Consider the following 18779-nt stretch of genomic DNA (forward strand, 5'->3'; position numbering starts at 1 on the left):
AACCCTGGGATACTGTGAGATTGGAGATAGATGGGAGTTTCTCCTGATGTCCTGTCTGACAAACTCTCTGAATGGCATACAACAAAGACTCCCTTGTCTACAGTCACTGCACTTTACAATAACACTGGGATCAGCCTCATCGTTCTCCTCTGTTCAACTATGGGTGGTGGGGGGGAGAGGGGGTTCAGCCTTGTGCCTCTCCACTGCGTTGTCTCTGACATCGGTGTCACCATTCAGTGTTGTCACTCTCCTCTGAGTTGTCTCTAACAGATGTCGGCTTGGCTCAGTCAGCAGCATACTTTTTATAGTACATTTATGCCCTGACATGGGATCATGTACATTTATAGAGCGCCTTTCACGTCGGGAGGACATCCGAAAGCACTGGATAAAATTGGTCACTCAGTGGCTGTGTCAAAAATAAGGGGATCAACCTCATTGTTCTCTGTGCCGTCTCTAACAGTGGGGATCAGCCTAGTCACTCTCCTCTGAGCTGTCTCAGTGGGTGAATTAAGACTCTGATGGAAAGCACACACTGTGGAACTGTAATTAATGTGCACAGTTGAAATTACAAGCTCCCTGGAGCAGTTTAGATTGTGTATCTGCTGATGTTAAGTCAGCTCCTGTGCCCCATTACACCCAAAAATGCCTTCATTTACACACGCAGGCCCATGCTGGAGATAGTGCGGTCAGCAAGGTCAATGCGATCAACACCAACACACCAAGCGAGGAGCGTGGAGACAGCAAGAAACCTCTCGTCAACCTCTGCTCGACCACAAGACAGCCCGGCTCGATCTGTTGGGGGTTCAAGCCCCACTTGTTAGCCCCACTTAACCCCACAAAAATATACAGTCACCACATTGGGGAGCGTTTAGCACGTCGCGTAGTGGTTAGAGTGCTCGCCTCGCAAGCGAGAGGACCTGGGTTCGATCGCATGTCAGGGAAAAACCTTACACAAGTTTCCTTACTCCACACACCTCCGTTTATCTAGCAGTAAGTAGGCACCCAGTGTTAGTCGATTATGATCATTTTCTTGGGGGTAATAATCCCTCCAAAAAAAAATAATAATTTGGTCACTCAATCCACGACTGTTTGAGAGACGCCGCTGCACGTATTTGACTGCCGTGTTTCGCCCACGAAATACACAGTCAATCCACTTTGCAATAGTATAATGATAATAATCCTTACATTTCCTATGGATGAGACGTCTCAAAGCACTTCACAGAACACACTGCAAAGTTTACTGGCGATTTTATATTTCTTGCAGCGCTTTGAGACGTCACGATAAGGCACTGTATCAAAAAAATCCAAGGCTTATTATTATAACAATTTAAATTAAGGCGCTATAAAAATTTAAGTTCTTCCTTTACTCCTGGCCGGGATTGGGGAGGGTGGGGGGTGGGTGGGAAACAGCAGTTGAGAGGGGAAGATGCTGTGTTGGAGACTGCGTAAACGCCAGTCTCTTCACCCTGAAAAGGGAATTTCAATAAAGGATTTGCGCGGTGTCATACCTCTGAATAATTAATGCCGAAATAAAGCAAACACAATTACAAACTGTACAAAAAGATACGTCCGTGGAGACAGCCCGTGCCACTCTGTCACACAGAGATAAGAGGCGGTGAGAAATTACAGATGTGTCCCCAGGACATCGCTCCTGTAGCTTTTATTAGCTGCGACAGTGAGAGCAAGGCACCTGCTTCCCAACACACTTCACAACAGCCATCAGAAAGACACTCTGTCCCCCCGGTTTTAGATCAATAATCCCCTACAAGGTACACAGTCACTACACTGTTCGGTTAATACTAGTAATAATAATCCTTACATTTGATATAGCGTCTTATCACATTGTTGAGCCATCTCAAAGCGCTTCACAGAATATTATTATAATAATAATAATAATAATAATAATAATAATAATAATAATAATAATAATAATAATAATAATAATAATAATCCTTGCATTTGATGTAGCGGCTTATCACGTCTTTGAGACTTCTCAAAGCGCTTCACACAATATACTGTAAAGTGAATTGACTGTGTGTTTTGCGAGTGAATCGCGGCAGCCAATTGCGCACAGCAGCGTCCCACAAACAGTCGTGGATTGAGTGGCCACATTATCATTATTTTTGAAAGGATTATTGCCCCAGAAAGCAATCCGCCATCCGACTAACAAGCGGGTTCTTACTAGCTGCTAGTTAACAGAGGCGTATGGAGTAAGGAAACTTGCCTAAGGTATCGCCCTGCCCGGGAATCGAACTAGCGTCCTCTCGTTTGAGAGCCGAGCGCTCTAACCACTACGCCACAGGGTTCGCATTCATGTCAGAAGGCCATCTCAAAGGATTGACTGTAAAGTGTGGTGACTGTATTTTGTGGACAACCAATTTGCACAGAGCAATCCCTCACAAACCACCATGCCACAAAGTACACAGTCAACTCGCTTTACAGTCTATTCTGTGAAGCACTTTGAGACGTCTCAAAGACGTGATAAGCCGCTACATCAAATGCAAGGATTATTATTATTATTATTATTATTATTAAGTGGTTTTATTCGGGGGAATTGTTGCCCAGGACACCAGGAGAGCAAAACTCCCTTCTCCTTTTGAATAGCGAATTCCGTCTTCAAATAATGAAGCATTTTGGATGATTTCCTAATGTGAAACATATAAATTGTTATTTGTTAAGCAGACAGTTTCCATTGTGCTGCTGAGAGGAGCAATGCAAGCATTTATATAAGGTGCGAGGACTGACAAAGATTTAAAGGTTTAGACAACAATCAAATCTCTTTAACGTGCATCGCTTATTGTGTCAACGAAGAGTGATGAAGACCTGGAGCTGAATGGCTGACCCACATTGAGGGAGACGTGGCAATGGGTTCTGCGAGCACTTGCCATTGTGAGGCAGAGGGAGGCGTTCAGCACTAAAGCCGGTAGCAATTAACGCAGAGAAGGTTTACACAATGCAGTGCAGAGTCACAGCACAGTGCAGACACACACACACAGTGCAGACACACACACAGCAGACTGCAGACACACACACAGTGCAGACACACACACAGCAGACTGCAGACACACACACAGTGCAGACACACACACAGCAGACTGCAGACACACACACAGTGCAGACACACACACAGCAGACTGCAAACACACACACACAGTGCAGACACACACACAGCAGACTGCAGACACACACACAGTGCAGACACACACACAGCAGACTGCAAACACACACACACAGTGCAGACACACACACAGCAGACTGCAAACACACACACACAGTGCAGACACACACACAGCAGACTGCAAACACACACACACAGTGCAGACACACACACAGCAGACTGCAAACACACACACACACACACACAGTGCAGACACACACAGCAGACTGCAGACACACACACAGTGCAGACACACACACGGTGTGGACACTGCAGACCCACATACAGTGCAGCCACATACACGGTGTGGATACACACACAGCAGACTGAAGAAACACGCAGCACAATGCACTGCAGGCACACACGCACACAATAAATACACACAGTACAGTCACACCCCTGCACAGACGCGCATATACACGTACAGATACACACTCACGTGCAGACGCACACACACACAGTGCAGCCACACAGAGCAGACTGCAGACACACACACACGCGTGCAGGCGCACACACACGTGTAGACACACACACAGAGCAGACTGCAGACACACACACACGCGTGCAGGCGCACACACACGTGTAGACACACACACAGAGCAGACTGCAGACACACACGCATACAGACGCACACTCACGTGTAGACGCACACGCAGTACCGGCGCACACGCAGTGCAGACACGCGCACACAGTGCACAATCTCACACACAGTCCAGACACACACACAGCACAGTGCAGAGTCACACAGCACGGTGCAGACATGCACATCGTACAGACACGCACACCATACAGACACGCACACTGTACAGACACGCACACCGTACAGACAGAGACACACAGTACATACACCCACACTTTACAATGCAGACACCAGTGAGCCAAACCCTGACAGTGGAATTAGAACAAAAAGCCATGATGAATCAGCCGGTTTCAGACAGGCCATCTGATCTCCGCCAACGTTAAGAGTCAGCGTGGCTCGGCTGGTCTGGTTACCACAGATAAATCCTATCCTAACACATCCACACGTGCAGCAGGGTATCTCTGGCTGGAGTTCAGGAGAGGTTTAAAGGGAATTGGAGAGGGTTGGAAGTAGAGATAGGCTGGGGTTCCATCAGACTGCTGGTCTGCTGATCATTGCTCACTGTGTGGGCGGCTGAACCTTCACTCCTTACAAGAGAGGCAAACCAACCCAGAATAATTCACAGCAGGGCTTCTTTTTTCGTAGATTATTGGACTAGATAGAAAAGCCAAGTGGAAAGGCTGGGAAGCAAGAGGAGGGTACAAGAGGGGGAGAGGGAAAACTAAAGGTAGAAATTGCACAGGGTGTTCACAAAATCCTGTTACTCCCCACCCACCCCCCCACCCCATTTTTTCTTGCAATTAATTTTTACTTTCTGTTGCAGATGAGTGCAGTGTAACAATGTCTGAAACCAGTAACTCTCTCCTCACTGACTCCACTGTGGCACCGAACACATGGCAATTGATCATTATGTGGACACCCTACAGTTGTAGGATGGATGGCTGACGTTGAGGTGCTTACCTGGCTCGGAAATGATCAGCTGCCCACTGGCATGTACGCTGCCCACGTCATTCTCCACCATACACTGGTAAAACCCTTCGTCTGACCTGACCAGCCCCAGCACTCTCAGGTTACTGCCGCTCTGCAGACACAAAGCAACGAAATACACAGTCACTCCACTTCACTAGGTCACTTCATTGGGTCACTCAATCCACGAGCGTTTGTAGGATTGAGACTGCTGTGTTCTTGCCCATAAAATATTCTCAATCCACTTAACGGTACATTCTGTGAAGCACTTTGAGGTGGCTCAACAATGTGATAAGGCACTATATCAAACACATGGATTATATTTATTATTGCACTTCACTGTAAATCTTGACAGCCCCCCCTTCCCCCACCACCCCTCTCCTCAGCACGCTATTGAAGTATCAGGACACCAGGAGAAACTGCTTCTCTGTGAAGTCGTGCAAGTGAATGGGTTTTAAATGGCTGTGTATTTGTTGGAGACCGAGGGAGTGGAGGCTCCGAGTTTCTGTGCGGTTTCAAGGCTCTGTTAATGTAAGGGACGCCTCAATGAGTTTGATGATATGAGTGCAGCGAAGCTTCATTTTGCGCTGTGAGCTATGTGTGTGTTTGACTCATTCTGTGAAACCAACCTTCACATTGCGCTGTGCTGCAATTACTGGTGCCCATGTACATAGCTAGACAGACAGACAGACAGACAGACCCACCCACCCACCAACTGACCGACCTCAGCCAGTTAAATCCGTGCATACATAATAATAATCATTATTTTAATCCTTGCACTTGATATCATGTTGATATTATGCCTTATCATGTTGTTGAAACCTCTCAAAGAGCTTCACGGAATATATTATAAAGTAAATTGTCTTATGTATTTTGTGGGTGAAACGCGGCAGCCAATTGCTCACAGTAGTGTCCCACAAACGGTAACGGATTGAGTGACAAAATATTTTTGTTTGGAGGACTTATTATCCTCGGAAAGTGCATCAATTGACTAACAACCGGGATCCTACTTACTGATAGATAAACTAAGGCCTGTGGAATATAAAAACTTGCCTAAGGCTACGCCCCACCCAGGAATCGAACCCGGGTCCTCTCGCTTGCGAGGCGAGAGCGCTAACCACCACATCTTTGCCATACGACAGACGTCTCTGAGCACTTCACAGAGACTGTGGGGAACAGTGCAGTGACTGGGACGAGAGAAGGAAGAGTTTAACAACGACAGGGATTTTTTTAGAGGATTTTGAAGACGGAGAGAGAAAGAAGGGAGGGATTTTGTAGCGTTCCACAGAGCAGGATCATAGTGGCTGATAGCTCGGCTGTGGATGGGTGAACAGATAATAGCAAGAATAATCCTTGCATTTGATATAATACCCTATCACATCGCCGAGACAGCTCAAGGATTACTGTAAAGTGTAGTGAATGTGCATTTTATAGGCAAACAAGACAGCCAATTTTATAGGACAAAGCCAATTCTAATGGCTTTCTTCCTCTAGCAGCCATGAAATGAATGGTTAATTATGTCGAGGGGATACTTTATCTGTGTCTCGAATGTGGTAACTGCTGAAGATTAGCCAGCTAAATCCATAGTGTTTAAGGGTGTCTAAGCAACTATTTCAGGACAGGGTCCAGGAAGTATTTTTTACTCAGAAGGCAGTTGACAAACAGAATGATGAACCCCTATATTCTGATATTAGCAACTCCATAGAACAATATTATCAGTGACACCTCTATATAGTCTGATATTAGCAGTGACAACTCAATATCATCTGATATCCTATCAAAAGGCAAAATAAATGAATAATAATTTGGTCAATCAATCCATTACTGCTTGTGGGACACTGCTGTGTGCAATTGGCTGCCGCATTTCACCCACAAAATATACGGCCAATTCACTTTACAGTATATTCTGTGAAGCGCTTTGAGACGTCTTGAAGATGTAATAAGGCGGTATATCAAATGCAAGGATTATTATATTAGTGGCGACACCTCTGTACAGTCTGATATTAGCAGTGAGCACCTCTATATAATCTGATATTAGCGGTAAGCACCTCTATATAGTCTAATATTAGCAATGAGCACCTCTATATAGTCTGATATTAGCAGTGAGCACCTCTATATAATCTGATATTAGCAGTGAGCACCTCTATATAGTCTAATATTAGCAGTGAGAACCTCTATATAGTCTAATATTAGCAGTGAGCACCTCTATATAGTCTGATATTAGCAGTGAGCACCTCTATATAGTCTGATATTAGCAGTGAGTATCTCTATATAGTCTGATATTAGCAGTGAGCACCTCTATACAGTCTGATATTAGCAGTGAGCACCTCTATATAGTCCAATATTAGCAGTGAGCACCTCTATATAGTCCAATATTAGCAGTGAGCACCTCTATCTAGTCTGATATTAACAGTGAGCACCTCTATATAGTCTAATATTAGCAGTGAGCACCTCTATATAGTCCGATATTAGCAGTGACACATCTATGTAGTCTGATATTAGCAATGACACTTCCATGAACAATACAATACAAGATCACATCTGACTTCCAAAGGCAATGGACAGTCTGGACATAAGCTGGCGGTGTTGGGATCAGGGAGGGTGGAGGGTAGGGAGGGCGGCCTAAGTTGCAGTCAAAGCCTTGAGAGGTGCTTTGAAGGAGGCAGCAAGGCGAAGGGAACGTGGGATGGAATTTCAAAGGGTGGGGGCAGAGAGGGTGAAAGACCAACCGCCGATGGTGGAGCAGGCCAGACGGAGCGGAGGGAGCGGACAGGTTGATATGGGGTCAGCAGATCACAGAGGTAGGAAGGAGCAAAACTGTGGAGGGCCTTGAATTGGAGGACAAGGATTTTGACCTCTGTTCTCTGGGGCATGGGGAGCCAGTAGAGCCGGTGAGGGTTGCGGGTGATAGGGTGGATGTTTTATCATTGTGTATACTGTGATAATACGACACTTTCTGCCATGAAACAATTAAATATCGCAAAATAGCCCACTCCCTCTGCGTGTGAGTCCCTCCCTCCAGTATGACGACAGACCCCTGAGATGGCTCACACACCACAATCTGAAAGTAATCGCTGGGGATGACCACTTCACCGTTCTTGATCCACTTGACAATAGGCGATGGCACTCCAGTGAAGGAACATTCAAACTCTATGTCCATACTCTCATAGGCGTACAGGTTGGAAGGGTATCTAACGAAGCTGGGAGGAACTGTTCATAAAGGAGAGAGAGAGAGGCAGTTAATAACAACACATGACACCTCCAACAGTCTTAACGATAACACCTCTATATAATCTATTAGCAATAACACTTCAATATAGTGGATATGGTTTCTTCTTGTGGGGTAAACAATTATAGGGTTTAGTTTGCGATTTTTTTAGCCAATTTTTTTGGTCAGCCACTCTGACATGTGCAGAAGTACATCACCGTGCTTTAAGTGTATCCAAACCATACTAATAAAAGTTCCATGAAATTGGGGGGGTGAATGGCCTACTCCTTTTCCTATGCCTCTGGTATTCCATTCCAAACAGAGACCCACTGCTTACCTAATTGCGGAGAGCATTTCTTGTGCTGGTTAACACAAGAAAGGGGTTCTGAAACTCCCTCAGATTTTATCCCTATGTTTCACCTCTCCCTGGGCAAAACAGCAAAGTCCCGAAATTCCTCATGGTCTTAGCCTGCGGATCACTTTGTCCAGCAAGACCTCTCAAAACTTAACGCAAAATACTGCAGATGCTGGAAATCTAAAGCGAAAACAGAAGTCACTCAGCATCTATACACAAATGAAAGTGAATTCAACGTTTCAGGTCCTTGGCCCTTCGTCAGAACTGGGGCACGTTGGATGGGAGAGGCTTTTAAGGGCTAAGGGAGGGGGGAGGCAAAGGAGAAAATGGGGTAGAGGACAGGGGATAATGAGGTGTTAATGATGGGAGGGGATTGTAACAAAGCAGGGGAATAATAATTATAATAATAATAATCCTTGCATTTGATATAGCGCTTTTCACGTCTTCTCGACGTCTCAAAACTCTTCACAGAATATGCTGTAAAATGAATTGACTGTACATTTGTGGGTGAAACGCGGCAGCCAATTGCGCACAGCAGCGTCCCATAAACAGTCATGGATTGAAAATTACCAATTTATTGTTTTTTGTTTTGGAGGGATTATTATCATATAGAGGTGTTAATAATGCAAAACAAAGGCGCGGGGGGGCAAAATTGGAACAAAATAGGCAGACCAGAGAGAGAGAAAAGGTGTATCTGGGACCCAGATGATGTGGAACAGCGAAGGAGACCGTGGATGGAGAGGCCAGAGTGCGAGTGGGACGGAGAGTTGAAATGGCAAGAAACTGGAAGCTCAGGGTTGTGCTTGCGGACAGAACAGAGATGTTCGGCATATCGATCGCTGAATCTGCATTAGGGTCTCCCCAATGTAGAGGAGACCACATCGTGAGCAGCGAATGCACTGGTGGTTGTACACGTAAATCACTGTCTCACTTGAAAACTGTGTTTGGGGCCCTGGACAGTGGTGCGGGAGGAGGTGAAAGGGCAGGTATTGCATCTCCTGCGCTGGCATGGGAAGGTGCCGGGGGAAGCAGAGGAACTGTTGGTGGTGATGGAGGAATGAACCAGGGGGTCACGGAGGGAACAGTCCCTTCGGAATGCTGAGAGGGGAGGGGAGAGAAAGATATGTTTAGCGGTTGGATCACGCTGGAGGTGCCAGAAATGGCAGAGAATCATCTGTTGGAAAATAATTCCAAAATAGCTGTTCCAGTGAGCCACAGCGCAAGCTCGAGGAACAGCACCTCATTTATCTGCCAGGAACCTTACAGCCCTCTGGCCTCAATATTGATTTCAACAATTTCAGACCATAACAGCTCACCCTCCCCCTCTTCTGTGACCATTACCACTGTGCCAGATACACCATTTCTCTCTCTGGTCTGACTATTTTGTTGCAACTTCACCCCCGCCTTCGACTTGCATTATTAACACGTCTAATCCCTGTTTTGTTGCAATCCCTCCCCTTTATTCTGCATCATTGACACCCCTTTAACCCATCATCCCCTGTCCTCTACCCCATTTGCTCCTTTCTCTTCCTTGCCTCTGTTAGCCCTTAAAACCCTTTCCCTCCCAACATGCTCCAGTTCTGACGAACATGTCGTGGACCCGAAACCTTGAGTCACTTTCTCCGAAGATGCTGCCTGAACTGCCGAGTGTCCCCAGCGACTTCTGTTTTCCTCTCAGAACTCAGGTCTGAATCGTGGCATTGGGTTTCTGCTCATTGGCCAAATTAAGAGTGAACACAGTGCAGAATTGTGGATTTTTTAATTAAGCAAGACTGAATTTAATGTCTTTCTGCAATTCTGCACGCTGTGTACAATTCTCAGACACAATGGTCACACGGACTAAGACTAGGAGGAATTTCAGGCTTCACGTATGGGAATTAGTAGGTCGTGCTTTTTGTAAGCATGATTAGAGGGCTCAGCTGGTAAAACGCTAATTGTATTAACAGAAGCTTGGAAGCTCTGTCAGTTTTCTTCGCTGCCTCTCAGTGTATCATTACTTTGACAGCAAACATACACTTCTCAGCTGTTAAAGAGATTTATTCCTGTTAACTCAGTACCACTGGGCAAGACAGGGAGGACAGTGGAATACATCAACAACCAACAACAACATGTTTTAACAACATTATACGGCATTCCTTCACTTCAGAAGGATGCCCCAAGGCACTGGACAATTGAGGGATTGAACTGAGCTGGGGTTTGGATAAATGAGAGCTGTGTGTCGGGGGATGATGGGAGGGTTGGAGAGGAGGGGATGAAGATGACCAAAGTCAGGGGAAGGTCTTGAGATAGACCTTGAAGGAGGCTACCGACAGAGCAAGGTGAAGCAATTCAGGGATGGGATTGATTGCCCATAGAGCAGAGGGAAAGGATGAGTTGGTAAGATTTAGGATAATGGTAATAATCCTTGCATTGATATAACGCCTTATCACTTCTTCTTATCTTGAAGCGGTTCACAGAATATACTGTTTATTTTGTGGGCGAAACGCAGCAGCCAATTGCGCACAGCAGTGTCCCACAAACAGTCGTGGATTGAGAAAGTCAGAATGGTAGGGTGGTGCAAGGCTGGAGGGCTTCAAAGGTGAGGACAAGGATCTTGAACTCAATGTGTTCTGGAAGGAGGAGATCAAATGTGGGTTATTCTTCACTCAAACCTCTCTTGTGGTCCTAGAATCATAGAATCCTCAGCACAGAAGGAGAGCATTCGGCCCATCGTGCTAATAGCTCAGCCCAGTAATAGAGATCAGCCTGATTATAATAATAATAATCCTTGCATTTTATACAGCGCCTTATCACTTCTTCGAGATGTCTCAAAGCGCTTCATAGAATATACTGTAAAGTGAATTAACTGTATATTTTTGGGGCGAAACACGGCAGCCAATGGCACACCAGTGTCCCACAAACAGTCATGGATTGAGTGACCAAATTATTATTCTTATTTTTTGAAGGAATTATTACCCCCAGAAAGGTGATGTGTCAATCGACTGACAACCGGGTTCCTATTTACCACAAGGTAAACAGAGGAGTAAGGGAACTTGCCCAATGTTTCGACCTGCCAGGAATCGACCCCAGTTCCACTCACTTGCGAGGCGAGTGCTCTAACCACTGAGCTACAGGACTCCACATTGGTCCCTTCTACATTGACTCCGGCATTGGTATCACCCAACAAATTCTCCGGTCGGGACTGTGCTTGCGATAAGCGATTCTAGACAACTGGAGGCTCCAGCAAGCAAACGTCCAAGTAATTCTCCCGGAGACGAGTTAATTATTAATCCTCCAAATCAATGTCATGGAAATCAACCCACCACACTTGAGAAGATCCAATACTCCGGACAAAGTGATTCCATTTCTTAGAACCAGTAAAGGCTGACAGTGCATTAATAGATTAATTGTGCATTAATTGTGTGTCAGCCTGGCTCAGTCATTAACGCTCGGCATGAGACTGTGAATTCAAACTCCCCTTTGGAGGCTTGGTATATAATGCTAGCAAAGTACTGTATTGTTAATGGTGCCAAATGAATGAAGCTGTCTGACCTGTGCCTGTTCAGGTGTCAGTTAAATATCTATTGGAAAAGAGAAGGGAGTTTCTCTCTCTCTCTCTCGAGGTCCTGGTGAACAATAAACCCCAAATAAAATTGGTCACTCACTTCACGGCTTTTGTGGGACATTGATTTGAGCAAAACTGGTTGCATCCTATCACCTACAAAATACACAGTGGCTGCATTTTACAGTAAATCAAGTGCTTTCGGACTTCCTCCCGACATAAAAGGCCCTAAAACCAAACAAAGATTTGGTCTTGCAGGCTACTGAATATACTGTAAATTGAATTGATTGTGTATTTTGCGGGAGATATGCAGCAGCCAATTGTGCACATCAGCGTCCCACAGACAGCCGTGGATTGAGTGGCCAAATTATTATTTAAAAACATTTTTTTTGACAGAATTATTACCACCGGAAAAATGATCCAGCAATCAACTAACAACCAGGTTCTTATTTACTGTTAGGTAAACAGAAGCGCCTGGAGAAAGGAAACTTGCCTAAGGCTTCATCCTGCCCGGGTCCCATAACACACGGCTCTTGCTTTGAGAGGTACGTGCTCTAACCACTAAGCTACAGCACTGCACAAGTCCAAGTTTCCTCTTAAATCATGCTTCTCTCTTAATCCTCCCTGGACCTGACGTTTTTCATCTAAAGCATACAGCTCAAATCCACGAGGGAATGTATCAAGACTTCCAAAGTTTTACTCTGGAGCAAAGGAGATTGAGCGAGCCCAAGAGATGGGGATCAATGATCAATAAAAGGCTGAAGAGCTTGGATGATGCAGGCGTAAGCAGGTTATTTAACTTAAACTGTGAGTCCAGAAGGAAACCAGAGGATATCAGTAGAGAATTAACAATCCTCAAGCAAGACTAGAGATTGTGGGACTGATCTCCCCCTTGAGATGTAAGGAATAGGTTTATGAGAAAAGCACTTTAATGCTAAGCCTGCCTGGTACCTCTCCTCTCATTAATAATCCCTGTATTTGACACAGCCCATATAATGTCCAAATGCTCCCAAGTGCTCACCAGTAAACAAACACAGCATCCGATTTGTCTTCCTCCAGGTCCTCACAAACACTAACTAACTAAATGATCAATTTATTTGTAGAAAATGCCCTTTATCCATGTCTGTCTATCTATCATTCATCTGTGCATCCGTCTGTCCATTCATCCGCCCATTTTCCCATCCATGTTGGTGCTCGCTCCCCCATTGGAGCTCTCTACCTCAATCCCATTCCCTGCTCTCTCCCCATCGTGTCTCTATTGATGTTTCAACTGGATGGCTCCTTGCCACCAGCTACAAGTAACCTCACTTGTCAAAGTCTTTATTTCCTGCTTCTCTCTTTGAGCCATGGCAAATTGATTAAAAAGGGATGAGTGAGAGCATGTGAGAGTGACAGAGAGAGAGAAAACGCGAGAGAGAGAGAGAGAGAGAGAGAGATAGTTAATTCCTATGTGAAGCAGCTTGCCCTTGTCAAGCAAGAAATGTCATGGAGTTTGGTGCAAGGATTATGGAAATATCGACACTTGTTCAAACAAGAGCGACACAGTCAGCCACAGGAGCTTATCCTCAAAACCAAACCCTAAACGGTGCTCCCTACAGGCTTCTCTCTGGCTCAAGCCAAAGCGTTCAGCACACAATGAGTTGCTTCTGAATTTGGGGAGTGAGGATGGGGGGGTTGTGTGGGGATGGACGGGAGGGGAGAGGTTATGGGAGAGGGGGTAACAGTCACCTTTTTATTTTGCATTGGGCTAAGCAGTATGTAGGTGTAAACAACCAGTGTGGTTATCTATGGAGTCTCGTAGCGGAGTGGTTAGAGCACGCAGCTCACAATCGAGAGGACCCAGGTTCGAATCCTGGGCAGGGCAGAACCTTAGGCAAGTTTCCTTACTCCACACGCCTCTGTTTACCCAACAGTAAGTAGGAACCCGGTTGTTAGTCGATTGGTAGATCGCTTTCCGTGGCTAAAAATCCCTTAATAAAAATGCTAATAATTTAGTCACTCATACCACTGCTGTGCCCAAATCGGCTGCCAGATTTCGTCCACAAAATATAGTCAATTCATTTTACAGTATATTCTGTGAAGCACTTTTGAGACGTCTCAACAACATGACAAGGCGCTATATCAAATGCAAAGATTACTATTATGGCTCAGTCTGTAGCTCTCTTGCTCCAGGTCGGAAGTTTGTGGGTTCAAGCCCCAACATCAGGGACTTTAAGTACACGATAGGCTGACCCTCTAGCACTGTGTTGGGGGGAGTCCTGCAGTGGGGGATGTTAAACTGAGGTCCCGTCGGTGGCTGTTCTGGGAGGGAACGTTAACTTCCAATGAAGTTATTGGAAAAGCAAAGGGAGTTTCTCTTTCCCGGTAGTTCCCTGGCCAACAATCTCACCGGTAAAATTGGTCATTCACTTCATGGCTGTTTGTGGACACATTGCTATGGGAAAAACTAGCAGCCACATTCATCAACCACTACTCTCAACCTATCTACTCTCATCCCATTCCCATCATCAAAGTCACCGAATCAGTCAGGAGAGAATGATTCAGATAATAATAAGAATAATCAGCGTCTCATCACTTTGTTGAGGTGTCTCAAAGCGCTTCACAGGATATACTGTAAAGTGGATTGAGTCCTGCAGCTCAGTGGTTAGAGCACTCGCCTCGAAAGCGAGAGACCTGGGTTCGATTCCCAGCAGGGCGAACTTTGGGCAAGTTTCCTTACTCCGTACGCCTGATTTCACTCACAAAATACATAGTCAATTCACTTTACTGTGTATGCTGTGAAGGGCTTTGAGACATCTCGAAAACGTGATAAGGCGCTATATCAAATGCAAGGATTATTATTATTATTATTTGTCAGGTTTACTTTCTCATTGTCATTCAGATGCTTCTAAAAGGCTCCTCTGAGCCTTCTAACCGTTCTCTACACAATCAGACAAACAAGTCAGGTACTAATCTCTCCGCACGACACACGTGGTAGATTCCTGCTGTGGGCTGAGAGCTAAGCTCTCTGTACGACACGGGTGCTGAACACAGGCCCGTGGGCTGAGTTAATCTGCTGCGTGCGGTTAGATTTCTCAACGTGCCGTCCCCGTGAGCTTAAAAATAACCGCAATGTAATTTTAAATTATAAATAGAGAGCTGCTGAGGATGTTAAATTAAATTATGATTTTAAAATTGTATTAGATTTATCTCTAAGTGCACGGGAACAAGGTAACTGAACTCGCAACAGCCCCCAAGGAGCTGGTCACTGACTCAGGGCAGAGATGAGCTGAGTCAGTTGTCTTTCTGCCTGAGTTACAACCGCTGGGTTTTCAGATAGACAGCTCTCTGCAAACACAGCCTCCTGTGACCGATAGAGCCTGAGGGAAATTCTCTGCCTCATCCCCTCTGTCTCTCTCTCTCTGTCTTCTCTCCCCGTCTCTATGAAGTCCTGTAGCTCAGAGAATGACCCGAATTCGATTCCCGATGTTGTTGTTGCCAACCTGTGCCTAATACTCTCCAGAATCAGGTAAGCGGAGTGTGTGTCTAAGGAAAGAGAGTGCCGATTCCAATACTGATATATATTCCGTGTGTAGGTGGGATGTTATGCTATTCTCAGTTTAGTTTGCATTCTCCTACACATGAGTCAGACACCCGGATGACCAAAAAACCCTGCCTCTTCGACCGTACTTATGGTCACTTCCGTTTCCGTCATCTTCCTTCTCCTCTGCTCAGTGTCCCACCCTGGTCGCTGTGAAGCTTGCGAAATCATTAGCGGACGTAAAGGTTGTGTGTAAATGCGAGTTGCTCTTAATGGCTGTAACTAGGAGAAACTCCCTTCTCTTTTCAAATGATACCAAGGGACTTTAATGTCCACCTGAACAGGTAGCTGGACTTCGGTTTAACGTCTTGTCTGACGGACTGCATAAGGTGACAGGGATTTAACATCATCAGTGTAGCTGTTAGTGAAGTGACAAATGGTGATTATGATTCCCCTATATTATAATCATATTGGAACCTATTAGCTTCTAATACCATATTTTAGAAGACAATAGTTTCTTAATCCTCAATAATCCTTTAATCTTGGTAAGGAGTTTTGAGGCGAGCACATTTTCAGCTAACCAGGTGTCTGACGTACGCAGAAAGTTGTTAGTGGCTTAAGAGTCTCCAAACCAGACTACTGAGAGCTCACACGTGAGGGAAGTTTCTGTGTGTATGAAATAGAGTGTGTGCTCACCCCTCTCTGTCTCTTCACCCCGCTCGCTAAACCCCGGATATTATTAAATGGCAACCCATAAAATTCCTCACGTCCTGTAACTTCGACGTCAAGTGTAGTGACTGTGCATTTCTAGACAAACGTGGCAGCCGATTTACACACAGCAATGCCCACACAAAAAAAAGGCAAAGACCAATTTTATCTGGGACATTGTCGGCCAGGACACTGCGAGAGAAATTCCTTCTCTCTTCTAATCACGCCATTAACCAGTAGCGTCCACTGGACCAGGAAGACTGAACTTTGGGTTTAATAACTCATCTGAATGATAGCAACAACACAGCAGTCTAGTCTACACGTGGAGTTCCCTAGTGTATTGGTTAGAGCGTATACCTCGCAAGCGAGAGGACCCGGGTTCAATTTCTGGGCTGGGCAAAATCTTAGGCAAGTTTCCTTACTCCACGCACCTCTGTTTACCGAGCAGTAAATAAGAACCCAGTTGTTCGTTGATTAGTGGATGGCTTTGGGGGATAAAAATCCCTTAGAAAAATAATAATTCGGTCATTCAATCTAAGACTGTTTTTGGACACTGCTGTGCGCAATTGGCTGCCTGTTTCACTCACAAAATACACAGCCAATCCACTTCACAGTACAAACTGTGAAGCGTTTTGAGACATCTCAACGACGTGATGAGGCGCTATATCAAATGCAAAGATCATTATATGGTATTATACGAGTTCAAGGTCTGCGATGTGGGGCTTAAACCCACAACTTGTAAACCCAGAGGTGAAAGTTCTACTGCCTGAGCTGAGGTAATTGGTAACTAGATGACCGGAGGGGTATAGTCTGACTGGGAGATCTATCTTGTTCCTGTGTGAAGGAGTTAATCGACAAAGCAGTAAATGTAATTGATGACAAGCTGCTGCACGTTCCCAAGGACTCAGCAAGGCTCCAATTTCATCTTTATCAAATAAAAGTGTTACGGAAAATTAAGCCCTCTGCTATAAACTCTCCAGTGGTCGCGGCCTGAGATTGACGGGGAAAGGGAAGTGCCAGATAATTGGAGTCATCGCTTCACTCAACCTGTGACTCTAAATTCATGGCTCATTCACTGATTACTCAGCAGAAACCAGAACACACAACTACCTTTTATAGGTTTGCCTTTTAGAAAGAGAGAGTGGAAGAGAGAGAGAGAGAAAGAGAGAGACAGAGAGAGAGGGGGGTAAGAGAGAGAGAGAGAGAGCAAGGGGAAGAGAGAGAGAGAGCAATAGAGAGCGAGAACGAGAGAGGAAGCAAGGAAGGAAGGAACATCTGTAAATGCTTCACAGGATTTACTGTTAAGTGCAGAATTTACTGACTGTATTTTATAGATGTATTGTGTAGGTGAACACAGCAGCCAATACTGCTACATCCCACAAACAGCCATGCAGTGAGTGACTGATTTTACCTGGGGGTTTGTTGGTCAGGACACTGGGAGAAACTCCCTTCTCTTTTCCAGCCCCAACAACATGGGATGTTTAACGTCCACCCAGGCACTGACGGGGCACCTTGTTTTAAACTCTCATCCAAAGGACAGCACCTCAAACAACACCGCTGTCCCCCAGCAACACGCTGGAGTGTCAGCCTGGATTGGGATTGTGAGTCCCAATGTATAGGCGCTTGAATTGAGAGGCGGGAGGGGGAGTGACTGAGCCGGGCAGCCTGTGACTTGGGACTGTCGATCTTCACAATCAAGTCGCTCCATATGGTTATAAACAATTTACACCTGGTTTACGATGACCTCTCCCACACCCACACCTATCCACCCACTCACACACCCACCCACCCACTCACATACCCCCCCCCCACACACACACACCCACACCGCTAAACAAACTGTATTCTGGGCTACTTTCAATCTGCATAGTCCATGTTTGTGCAGAATATATTGCTGCGTGATGGAGAGATGGAAAAGTAGGTGTAAACCCTCTGAATCATGATCCCAAGCGAAGGGCTCAGTGTAAATGTAGTTGTATTTCACACTTGCCAGGCACTGTGTTCTCTTGTGAGAGGTGTCGTCCTTTCTTTCAGTGAACATTTCTGTTTTAAAAACCCAGGTGTCAGACACGTTTGTGAGTTCAGAGTGTGCAGGAACAGTAATTGCTTCAGACCATGCTATTAGTTCAGCCTAATGTCATGTGAAAGGACTGCAGAGCCACTTCAATCCCAAACCTCTCAGGCTATCTCTCTGTGTGATTCTCTTCACACTGTGAACGTCAGTGTCGGGGTAGCTTTCCAGCTGATGCCAAGCACACCATTCGTACACAAGTGAGCCTACGAATAAAAATCTTAAGTCAACGGGCAGCTTGGCTCAGTCACTCTTTCTCTCTCACGCTTCTTGGGTCAGGGGGTTCAATAACAACAGCAACTTGCATTTGTAGCACCTCTCAGGCAGGGCAGGATCCTAGAGGGCTCGACAGTCAGTATTGGAGCATGTCCTGTGACCTGAAGATGGGGAAGGAAGGGGCAAGGTGGAGGGATTGAGGGATAGAGTTCCGGATTTTGGGGGCGTAGCGGCTGAAAGTGTGGCCGCTGATAGTGGAATGGAGGGCATGAGTCTCATCAGTGCCGCTTCTATTAAAAGGTTAATAGGCGCTGCATTCTATTTAACTGTCAGGTGTGTTTAAAAGTATTTCCTGGGCGATGTTAATCACAGCTCCCTTCGGAGCCACCAGGAAGCCAAGCGAAGGAGGACGCACACAACGGTCACAGGCAGTCACAGTTTGTGCATTCGATCTGCC

General features: G+C 45.6%; 1 protein-coding gene and 1 non-coding gene across 2 annotated transcripts in view; one reads left to right on the top strand and one right to left on the bottom strand.

Moving 5' to 3' along the window:
- The window catches only part of dcc (DCC netrin 1 receptor), a gene marked incomplete at its 5' end in the record, with an annotated part of 189514 nt that overhangs the window by 88975 nt on the left and 81760 nt on the right, over window positions 1–18779 (bottom strand). Inside the window, 2 exons of the mRNA XM_007904042.2 lie at window positions 4698–4818; window positions 7759–7913. Of these exons, the coding sequence (XP_007902233.1) occupies window positions 4698–4818; window positions 7759–7913 (276 nt within the window). The remainder of the gene's footprint in view (window positions 1–4697; window positions 4819–7758; window positions 7914–18779) is intronic.
- trnas-cga lies at window positions 14434–14505 on the top strand. Its single transcript has one exon. It is a non-coding gene; the product is annotated as a tRNA-Ser (tRNA).

Source organism: Callorhinchus milii, unplaced genomic scaffold (genome assembly GCF_018977255.1).
Source record: "Callorhinchus milii isolate IMCB2004 unplaced genomic scaffold, IMCB_Cmil_1.0 Scaffold1, whole genome shotgun sequence".
NCBI lineage: Eukaryota > Metazoa > Chordata > Chondrichthyes > Chimaeriformes > Callorhinchidae > Callorhinchus > Callorhinchus milii.